Genomic DNA, 12,253 nt, shown 5'->3' with positions numbered 1-12,253 from the left:
CTCCAGATCTTAAATTAGGTAATTGAGAGTCTAGACTCATTGCCTACTTTTCTGATACCCCACTGAGCAATTCTTCATGATCAGTGTATTAAAAAGATGACTTGGAATTTCTTAGACCAGGTGGTGAGCATAGTCAGGCCTGATTTACTTAAAAAACAAAACCAAAGAATAAAATAAAAAACCCAAACACTTTATTTTTCCTTTTTTGACTAAACCACTAAATGATTAATGAATGGCATGAATATAAGTTGTTATTAGCAAGGTATTTTCTGAGTTTTTCACAACATCTTTGTAGACACAACAAATATGTAGGTTGATAATAGAGCAGCATTATTATATATTATGTATAATAAGTGCATTATCCCCACACTGTGGCGATTGATAGATCATTACTGACCTAAAAAGCAACTTCTGAAGGTATGCTGAAGAGCTTAGTTCTTGGACTTAGGGTCTTAAATGTTTTTATCTGTGACAGATAAAGGTTCAGGAAATCTGTAGGCACCACACTTACTAGAAAGAAAAACATCACCCAGAAAGATAAGTATAGTGCTCTCAAATATCCCAGTGAGCTTGGAAGTGTAAAGTTTTGTTTGTTTGTTTGTTTGTTTAAGTGGAGTCATCTCTCTCACTCACGCAAGCAAGCCGGTTTAGAAAGAGTTTAATAGTAGTTTAGAAGACTCACTGTTTCAGCCAACTGGCTATATTGCATTTCTCTCTAGCTTGATAATAGGCTGGCAGTGATCTTGGTTTAGTTTGCGAATTCAGTTGAATTCGACTTGGGGAAAACTTCACTGAAATGCCAGGCTGGGAAAAGATTGCCTTCCAGTGAAAATCAGGCTGTGAAGGCTTAAAATACTTAATTAGAATGCTTCAACTAAATCCTGCATGTTATGGCAAAATCAATTTATAATTATGATAAAATCAGATTAATTTCAATCCAATCAGTAAATTGTCAAGAGGAATTTTGTTTTTGTTGTTCTTGCAGCTGTTACCAGATCATGTTGACAGGGTAAGGAATGGAGATCAGACTGAGAAACATCACATGAATTGCTAAGCTTTTAACAGACAAAAGTATACATGGTACTAAAAATAATTCACCATCTGAGGGAATAGATAAAACATGTTCAGTTTTATGTCAACAGTGGTTTGCAGATATGTGTTTTTCGTTGTTCTTCTATCACTCGAGTCTGCCCGCGTTCAAATTCTGGCTCTGTCATTCTGTAAGCTTGGGCACGTTGCTTAACCTCTTTGTGCCACGGTTTTCTCATCCGTATAATTAACTGTGAAATAATACCTATTACATGGAGTAATTAGATGATATCTGTAAAATACTTCTAGAACATTGCCACATAGCAAGTGCTTTTAAAAAAAAGTTAGCAGTTATTTGAATTTCTACATCCCTGTCTCATCCTTCTCCTATTCTTTTTTTTTTTTCTTTTTCTTTTCCTGAGAGAGAGAGTGCACAAGTGAGTGTGAGTGGGGGAGGCACAGAGAGAGAATCTTAAGCAGGCCCTACAGCCAGCATGATGTACAATGCCGGGGCTCTATCTCAGGGTCCTGAGATCATGACCTGAGCCAAGTTAAAGAGCCACCCCAAGACCTGAGCCAAGTTGCTTAGCCAACTGAGCCATCCAGGCACCCCTGTTGCTCTTATTAACTGAAGAAAAAGATGTATAGAGAACAAAGGAAATAGGCCTTTTTCCTGAGTCTACAGTTAGAATATATATTTTGCTCCCATTTTTTCTCTTCTCTAGGCACTTAGACATCTTAGTATATCATAGATTACCTTGGCATGTACTTCAGAGCTATGTCAGGAACATTCTCTTACATTGTATCTGGTCAAGGCCCAATCTCTCATTTACCCAGCCAAGATAGGATCATCTCTCTAGTCATCACATTTCCCCATGTACCCCTCAGCTGAAAAAAAAAATTAATGTTTATTTATTTATTTATTTATTTTAGAGAGAGAGAGAGAGAGCAAGTAGGGAAGGGGCAGTAGGAGAGGGAGACAGAGAATCCAGAGCAGGCTTGGTACTGTCAGCATAGAGCCTGACGCGGGGCTTGAAGTCACGAACTGTGAGATCATGACCTGAGCCAAAGTTGGAAGCTTAACCGATTGAGGCAACCAGGTGCCCCTGAGTTAAAAATTTTAAGAATCACACACTATAGTGAATATTTAAGAGCCTCATTCTGTCCAGAACCACACATGCTATATACACTCCCCTGATCCTGAGGATCGTTAGTATGTTTACTGAAACTGACACATCTAGACTCTTCCCCAGGCCTACCAAAACAATTTTCACAACAGGCCTGAGTTGTCACATTTTAGTATAAAACCTCAAATAGCTTGAAACTTCTAGGATATGTAAAAATGTCACCTTTGAAACTTGAATACAGGATGCCAAAACCAGAGATTCAGAAGTTTTGGGGCTTTGGGGCTTAGGAATTTCTAATTGTACCAAGCACCCCAGGAGAAGCATACTAGAAAAAAAAGCATTACTTGCAGATTGGTTATTTTTCTACCACTTTAACCGATAAAGAAGCTCCTTTTTCATGATAGGTCAAACACAACACACAAGAAGCCATCTCTAGCAAAGGTAAAAAGTGGAACTAAGTTCACAAAACCCCTTCTCACATGTGACTCTTAACAATATAATTTGATGCTTCTTACTTCTTACTTAGTAAGACGTAAGTAAGTACACTTGATCTTTTTGTACTTTGTATCTATTTACCACCCTGAAAGGCCTTATCTTTGATTCAGATTCCAAATTTACAGGGCTTGCAGTAGCTCTAAAAACATTTCTGCTGGAAATTATTTTTGGAAACCTTTGCTGGTACAAGCAATGTTTGAAAGGATAGGTATAGCTTGATTTCCATAATAGGCATATTCCTGAGAAGTTACAAGAAAAGACTGTAATATAATATCGTAAGTGGATTGTTCCCTTATGTTTTTTGTCAAGGGGTTGAAAACAGTGGAGTACTACTTGGCAGTGAGAAAGAATGAAATCTGGCCTTTTGTAGCAACGTAGACAGAACTGGATGGAGAGTGTTATGCTAAGTGAAATAAGTCATACAGAGAAAGACAGATACCATATGTTTTCACTCTTATGTGGATCCTGAAAACTTAACAGAAGACCATGGGGGAGGGGAATGAAAAAAAAAGTTAGGGAGAGAGCCAAACCATAAGAGACTCTTAAAAACTGAGAATAAACTGAGGGTTGATGGGGGGGTGGGAGGGAGAGGAGGGTGGGTGATGGGCGTTGAGGAGGGCACCTGTTGGGATGAGCACTGGGTGTTATATGGAAACCAATCTGACAATAAATTTCATATTAAAAAAGAAAAAGAAAAACAGACTGGAGTCAATAATCATTGATGCTTCACATTATAGATTTGCAGTGCAATCAAGAAAATCTATCTTAGCCATTTTAGAGACCGTCAGTTAACAAAGATGTTCTTATTATGACCACCATTAACACCTTGAGTGCTTATTGAATGCCAGGCACTAGGGCAAAGGAATTTATACGCATTGTTAATTCACTCATTGACTTATTCAACTATTGTACAAGAGCTGTGTCCCAGGCATTATAGTCACAAAACAGGTCATATCCCTACCCACATTGACCTTACAGTCTACTGGTAGATATTTAAATAAATATATAATATTTTAGGTATTGATAAATCTTAATTTAAGGAACTTAAACATGGTAAGGGAAGTCAGAGGTGCTATTGGATAAAGAGTCCAGAAAAGCCTACTCTGAGAGCAGAAACAGAGACTTGAATGAGGCAAGGAAAAGGAACTTCTGGACAAAATTCTTCTAAATGGGAAAAAAGGCAAGGGCAGAAGCTTAGAGGAAGAAATGAGTTTGGTCCACTTAGAAAGTGTTGAGATACTACCATGGCTAGAACAAGGTGAGGTAGTTAGAGAGGCATCAGGACCCAGATCATACAAAGTTTTATAGTTCATGGTAAAGAGTTCATGTGCTACATTTTACACATGAGAAATTGAAGGTTAAAGTGTCAGTAACTTCCCCAGGTGTATATATCTAGTAACTACTACAGGGGAGTTTGAACCATTTTTTTGCTCTGAATCGAAATCTTGTGCTCTTTCTAGTATATCAAGTTGTCTCTCATTGACTAATCTGGTTACCTTTTTAAAAAAACTTTAAATTCAGTGGACCTTCTAATTAAATGTTCTCATTAGTAAAAGAAAACGGTGTTCTATATGCAAATGAGAGGCAAGCTGTGGATATGCCATATCATGTAATATTGAATGCACATGAAACACTGTGGTTTAGAATAGTAATTTTTAATGCTTTTTGATGATTCAACATTTGAAACCCAGAAATAAGAGAGAGAATCATTGAAGGCATACTGGTTGAAAAGCCATTAGGTACAAAAAAGAAAATGCAATATGCTCAAAATGAACTTCTAACCAATATGTAAACCACTTCAGAAGTAACCTAATTAAAAAAAATGCTTTTCTTGAAGAAGTAGTGCATTGTTTATATAAAAAGGCATAGTGTTGCGAGATATAATTACATATGTCTACCCATTTAAAGAATTAGGGAATTCAGGGGTGCCTGGCCGGCTCAGTTAGTAGAACATGTGACTTTTGATCTTGGGGTCATGAATTTAAGCCCCATGTTGGAGATAGAGATTACAAAAAAAAAAAAAAAAGAATAAGGAAATTCATATTTTTATACAGAATCCCATGTACTTAAGTCCATAAATAAAATGATAAAGCAGTATTCTGAAGAAATGGTCTGTTATAGTTTGAATGATAAACTGGCAGTCTGGATGGTTGTAATTGCAAAGTAAAGTTATCCAGTAAAAAGGTCATTAGAGAACATTTAGAATAAAATGAAAAATATACCACTCTGAACACAGAAAGTAGATTTGGAGATTCTGAAGATTTTATTCAGAGTTATAAATTGTGAATTTTATTTATTTATTTTTTTTAAAATTTTTTTTCAACATTTATTTATTTTTGGGACAGAGAGAGACAGAGCATGAATGGGGGAGGGGCAGAGAGAGAGGGAGACACAGAATCGGAAACAGGCTCCAGGCTCTGAGCCATCAGCCCAGAGCCTGACATGGGGCTCGAACTCATGGACAGCGAGATCGTGACCTGGCTGAAGTCGGACGCTTAACCGACTGCGCCACCCAGGCGCCCCTAAATTGTGAATTTTAAATAATGAACTACATAATTTAAAAACATTCTTTTAAAATGAATATTTGATTTTTCTTTTATAAAATATGACCTTGATATAAGAATTATTTGCCATTTTTTGCTTCAAGTTTTTATTTAAATTCCAATTAGTTTATAGTATAATATTAGTTTCAAGAATAGAATTTAGTGATTCATCATGAGGCCCTTCCATAATACCCATGACCCATTTAGCCCACTCCCCCTACCTTCTTTCCAACAACCCTGTTTGTTCTCTGTAGTTTAGAGTCTGTTTAATGGTTTGCCTCCCTATTTCTCCCCCTCTATGCTCATCGGTTTTGTTTATTAAATTTCATATATGAGTGAAATCGTATGGTATTTGTCTTTCTCTGACTTATTTTACTTAGCATAATACTCCCTAGTTCCATCCATGTTGTTGCAAATGGTAAGACTTCATTCTTTTTGATAGCTGAGTAATATTCTAGTGTGTGTGTGTGTGTGTGTGTGTGTGTGTGTGTGTGTGTGTATGTATACCGTATCTTCTTTATCCATTCATCTGTCGGTGGACATTTGGGTTTTTTCCATTATTTGGCTATTGTTGATAATGCTGCTATAAACATTGGGGTGTATGCATCCCCTTGAATAAGTATTGTTGCATCCCTTGGTAAATACCTAGTAGTGCATTGCTGGATCATAGGGTAGTTCTATTTTCAACTTTTTTTTTTAAGTTTATTTTGAGAGAAAGTGCACTTGCACACACAAGCAGGAAGAGAGCAGAGAGGGAGAGAGAGCGAAAATTCCAAACAGGCTCTGCACTGTCAGCACAGTGCCTGACATGGGGCTCAAACTCAGGAACCATGAGATTGTGACCTGAGCCAAAATCAAGAGTCGGGCTCCTAACTTCTGAGGTACCCAGATGCCCCTCTATTTTTAAATTTTTGAAGAACCTTCATACTGTTTTCCAGAGTGGCTGCACCAGTTTGCATTAAAGGTGTCTCTTCAATGTAGTTATCAGGATATTTTCTCTTTATTTTAAAATTATTGTTCACAATTGAAACCACAATTTAGAAAACATTCTAAGGAAAAAATATATTTAAAAAAAGTGATAGCTATGGTTCTCCATAGGTAGTTTTTATTTATAAATTAAGTAAAACAATAATTAAAAGATGTTCAATATATTTTGCTTAGGTTTGCCCAGAAAAGAATTATTAGAGCTATTGTTCAAATGCTTTCATCATCTATTGTGATTTAGTTGATGAACAATAGACATTCTTTTAAAAATCATGAATATACACTAAAGCAATTTTTCTGGCATGAGGCCTTTATCTGGTAAGATTAACACATTACTATAATTTCTCACCAGCTGAGATACAGTTTTAGTGAGGAGTTGATCAGAACCAAATCACACATAATTTGAATGAAGAGAATGGATAAATCCATAAATAGTTCTGTGACTACAACAGTAACTATTTAAAGTGAATTCTAGAACAGTAAGAATGGCCTTACTTCAATCATATTTTCCCCCAAAGAACAAAGTGAAATATTTTTTTATAGAGAAATCACAAAAACCTAGTGTTTCTGCTATTCATAAGATGAACATCTTCCCTTTGAGTTGCTTATACATAAAACTGGAGACTATATACACCTCAGCTGTTAATGTTTTAGGACAGGGACCTGCAGACATCTTTGTGTCTTCAAGATATTACCAAGAACTTTACATACAATGAGAATGAATGAGTTAATGAAGAAATAAGAGAATAGATAACATTACAGTTATTTGTGTTAATTGAATAGAGTTCAGATTTTTATGTTGGAAGGTATCAATTCTAGCCTTAATGGTGTAAAGCTTTGCATACAACTTAACATCATTTAGTTCTTTTATATATAACATTAGACGTGTGGGGGCACCTGGGTGGCACATTGGATGATGGAGCAGCTGATTTTGGCTCAGGTCATGATCTCACGGTTCGTGAGTTTGAGCCCCGCGTCGGGCTTGCTGCTTTCAGCCTGTCAGCACAGAGCCCGATTTGGATCCTCTGTACCCCTCCCTCTCCCTGCCCCTCCCTAGCTCATTCACTCTTTCTCTCTCTCTCAAAAAATAAATAAAACATTTAAAAAAAAAGATATAACACCAGACTTGTAGATAAGTAATAAATTTTTTAATGTACCAGCTATTCCTCCAGATTGCCCATATTTTAGGTGATGCATGGTAAAATTAGTATAACTTCTCCCAAGTTATTTGTAAGCTGTGAACTATTACTTAGGAGTGAGCAGTGACATCTGAGGGAGGTCTTTACAAGCATTCTTATTGAAAATTGCATATGTGATGTTTTTCTAGGTGTTATACATTCATGTGTCTCATCTGTAAACTGTCTATAACACAATTTCTGGTATATGATAATATATTATCTCTTACTCGTTTTAAATTGCTTTTGGTTTTTGTTAGTAACTTTTACCTTTAAACTGTAATGTATAGGAAGGCATGAATTGTCCAGTTTTTAAAATAATCTCCAAAATTCTGAACATGATACTTATTACATTGAATCAGGTATGATTTTTCTTCAGAATTTTTGTTTTATTTTGAAGGGTAGGTACTGCACAGCTAGTATTTGGAAATGCTAAAAGAAATAGACACAATTCTCTAAAAGTCTCTAAGATTCTAAATTAATATTCATATTGTTTTAATTTATTCTTGAGTGCCTCATTTGGGACACTAACCATTAAATTCAGAATTAGCATAGACATGCATAGTACCAACATTATGAGTTACAGACTATTGAAGGTTTTATGAACCTTCATAGCTGTTGAACAAGATATTTCTTATGACATTATAGTATCCTTTGATAAGCTTTAGAGTCTTTACTAACTAAAAATGTGAACAATCATTCTGTAATTGAAACTATCCAAAATACTGGGAAGATTTCATTAACTAAGAGTTTATCTTATATTTTCTTAGCTGTAAAGCATATTTGGTTTTAAACACAGACAACCTTGTTTCATAGGGACATGATTTCTTGCTATCACATACATACACAGCCTACTACATAAAAAGCAATTACAATTTACTAGCAACATAAAACCCTGTCTGTAGCTTTAAAAAAAGTCAACTATTTAAATTCATTAACTTAGAATGTGTTTCTTTACACATGAGAATTAACTTCTCTCTGTATTTTTTGACAGGAAGAAGCACTGCATGGGTTTCGAGTGAGTGATTACTTTGAATACATGGAGATTTTGGAACAAAACTACCGACCAGTGGTGCTGAGGGACATGCGCAATGTTAGAGTGCAGAGCACATAGATGGTGGCACAGACAGTTGAATGCCACGTTTTATTTCTGTTTAAAGGAAACAATCGTTTTCTGTGTCTATAACAGCATATGCTTTGTGAATATGTATATTGTGAATCAGTGCTGAGACTTTTTGAATATAATAATATATTCAAGTAGATATAGCTCAATTTGTCACATGAAGTAAATTCTTTTTTGTAAGTTTTTTGTTTTGCAAGGTGATTTTAGAGTCAGATCTAATTTACTTCTAGTTCTTTGTATTTAAAAGCTAGTCCCAACCTACATCTCTTCCTTCACCAGAAGATTAAAATATTTTTTCCAATGAATTTTAAAAGAAGTGGCAATATTGTAAATAATTCTTTGACTAGCCAGAGAGAGAGTCCATAGAAACAAGGAAGACAGTTGTTTTCTTGATATCTTGTCTTCACATATAAAAGAAAAATAGACAAAGCCACAACTATTTATTTAACATGTGGGGGAAATAAATGATATTTATCATGGCAAATGCTAAGAAAACTATTGTCCTCAGACATAATTGTGTTTCTAGGAATTGCTTGTGATACCTATATCAAGTTATAATTTTTCATGTGAGATGTCTCTACATGGTTCATTTAAAAGATAGATTGGTTATTTCATACTGATAAGCATTTGTTACGCATTTTTTTAGTGATAAATTTTATTTGTACTGAACATAACATTAAGGAGAATAATTTCTAAATTATTTTCAATGACTAACACGATGTTTTATTTAAATGGAAGGCTTTGCTCCAATGAGATTATTAATACAATATGGAAAGGTCTATTTTCCTCTAATTGTCACATTTATTATATGAAAGAATACACAAAAGTATTTTTCAGTTAGCGATTTTAACAAGTTTTTTTTAAATTATAGGTAGTAGTCATTTTGTTTGCATTGCTTATATTTAAATATAAATCAACCGTTAAGACTATTCTTAAGCTTTTTTTTTAAACCGAAAATGGCTCATCCACAAACTCATTTTTCCTTTTGTATCATGAAACAACTGGCACTGTACAGTTTTCAGTTTTGTGATATTTAGGATATTGCATTATCAACCTTCCAGAACTAGGTTTTATGCTGTAAATGCTAACAATAGCTGCTCGGTAATGGTGTTCCTAAAGGGCATTGAAAAAGTTGAGAAAAGAAAATTGAACAAGTTAATTTGACATATTACTCCCTTTAGCTGTGGTTGATAGGAGTAAAGTAAGAGAGTTCTAGGTTACCCAAAATACCAAGCTTTGTCTGCTTTCAAAGTTAATTTTGAAAAACTGTTTCACAGAATGCTTATGGTGTCACAAAATTTTATGGTTTCATTTCTACCCACTCTGTTCCTGAGTTACTGTTACTGATACTAAGAAATTGCAGCTTTATTTCTTTTTTAAAAATTCTTACATGGTAATTAGAAATACAAATGGAGAAGGAACTATGACTTAGTTTTATAATATTCATTGGTGATTTTGATTGGAAACTGAAGATCTTGATAATTACAGTTACATTTTAGAAAGGTGAACTCAGTTCCAACTGGAAAGCTTTTGTTTTCATTTGTTAAAGAAATGTCTTATGAACAATGACCTACCAATTCAGTGAAATAAAATGTAAAATATGTTAGTATGTGTAGCTACCATAGTAAATTATTTTTGTACCTATTAGTTTAACAATATTCTTTAGAATAGAAATAAATACTGCCCTACCTTGTCCCTTTTTAATTATTTAAAGTATAAGTCCTTAGGACAAACTTTATTTCTCCTTTGTGAACAGGTACCTTGTACACTTACAGGATTCATTTTAAGAAAGTATATTCTATCATACAATGAAAACAAATTTGTGAAAAATGTAAGTGCTCATATATAAATCTTTGAATATCTGTTTCCAACATTTCATCTCTGTAGTTATGCCTCCTTGTGATACACAGGCATCTGAGGAATCTGTGATGGTAAAATAAATCTCAGAAATTAATCTAAACTTAACAAAATTCTACCCAAATTTGTGATTATTAAATTGTGGGTTCTAGTTTGATTTTCCAGTTCCAAGATATTAAAGAAATTCCTTCGGTTATTCATTGAATACACATGTTGAGGGTTGCAAGTGTAATAAATATTTTTAATTTTTTTTTTAACATTTGTTTTTGAGAGAGAGAGAGAGAGACCGTGAGCGGGGGAGCAGCAAAGAGACAAGGAGAAACAGAATCTGAAGCAGGCCCTAGGCTCCAAGCTGTCAGCACAGAGCCCAACGCAGGGCTCAAACTCAAGAACCATGAGATCAAGACCTGAGCCAAAGTCAGATGCTTAACTGATTGAGACACCCAGGTGCCCCAATGAAATATTTTTAATATTCAGGATAGGGTAAATGAACTAACAGCACCTCTACTCAGAGTCCACAGTCTTTACGGAGAGATGAATAATTTTAAGCTGAAAATGCACTTTTAAAGATGAGTAAGAAATGACCTCTGGATTTGGTGACTTTGATAAGCAGTTTTGATGGAGTAGTGAGGTTTGTTTGGAGTGGGTTTAAATGATGCTGAGAGGAAAGACTGGAGACTGGTCCTTCCAGGAGCACTGCTGAGCAGGGAAAGAGAATATGGAGGAGGCCGGGGGTCAAAAGACTTTTTTAAGATGGGAAATGGAAGCATTTTTATATGTGGGTGGAAATGATGCAGTAGAAAAAGAGAAACATGCTGAATTTCTCATAGGAATAAAAACTGCAACAGCCATTTGGAAGTTTGGGGGTTTTGTTTCCTTTTTCTTTTTTAAATGACGTTAAGCACACACTTAACTATGTGACTCAGCAATATTCCTTTTGGGTATTCCTCCAAAGAAAAGGTGTGTCCATACAAAGGCATGCATGAATAATATAGCTTTTATTCATCATAGTCCCAAACTGGAAACAACTCAGACCTCCACTGGTGAATAAATAAGTGTAGTTCATTCCATAAAATGGAACACAACTCAGCCTTGAAGAGTATCCACCTACTGATGCACACAAAAGGTTACATGTAGGATTCTGTGTGCATGAAATGGTAGAAAAGGCATCTCTATAGTGACAGGATGTTAGTGGTTTCCAGAGGCCCAAGGCTGGGGGTGGGTAGGAAGAAAGGGGATTTTCTGCATAGAGCAGAGGGGCCTCATGATTGTAGTGATAGCTACATGACTGTATTTTTAAAAGTACTTTGAAATTTATGAATTTTATTATAAATTTCATGTCAATAAATCTGCTTTTCAAAAGATAAATACTGCAGGGGTGCCTGGGTGGCTCCGTCGGTTAAGCGTCCGGCTTCGGCTCAGGTCATGATTTCGCAGTCTGTGAGTTAGAGCCCCGTGTCGGGCTCTGTGCTGACAGCTCAGAGCCTGGAGTATGCTTCAGATTCTGTGTCTCCCTCTCTCTGCCTGTCCGCTGCTGTCTCTCTCAAAAATAAATAAACATTAAAAAAAATACTGCAAAGAGAAATTGACAAATCCATTTTAATGGAAGAGTTTCAACATTAGCAACTATAGGTTACTTGTGGATGCCTTAAAGAAGCTGAGGAAGATCCTTTCTATTCCTATTTTACTGAGACTTACAGGAATAGAATTTCTGTTAGAAAATAATTTTATCAAATATTTTATATGAAAGTAATCTTTGAGTTTCCCCCTTTTTTGGTCTGTTGATATGGTAACTTGCCAATATTTTCTAATGTTAAACCAACCTTGCATTCCTAAGATCAACTCTACTTGGTCATAATATTTTATCATTTTTATGTATTGTCAGATTTGATTTGCTAAAATTTTATTAGGAATTTTTAT

General features: G+C 35.2%; 1 protein-coding gene across 1 annotated transcript in view; it reads left to right on the top strand.

The window, feature by feature from the left end:
• Nucleotides 1-10,695, top strand: part of TBC1D32 (TBC1 domain family member 32) — a 201,163-nt gene extending 190,468 nt beyond the window's left edge. Inside the window, 1 exon segment of the mRNA XM_030316251.1 lies at nucleotides 8,348-10,695. Within this exon segment, the coding sequence (XP_030172111.1) occupies nucleotides 8,348-8,467 (120 nt within the window). The 3' untranslated portion in view covers nucleotides 8,468-10,695.
• Nucleotides 10,696-12,253: the final 1,558 nt, after the last annotated feature.

This window comes from Lynx canadensis, chromosome B2 (genome assembly GCF_007474595.2).
Source record: "Lynx canadensis isolate LIC74 chromosome B2, mLynCan4.pri.v2, whole genome shotgun sequence".
Lineage (NCBI taxonomy): Eukaryota > Metazoa > Chordata > Mammalia > Carnivora > Felidae > Lynx > Lynx canadensis.
Note: the sequence above shows the minus strand (reverse complement) of the source record. Positions and strands in the feature narration are given on the sequence as shown.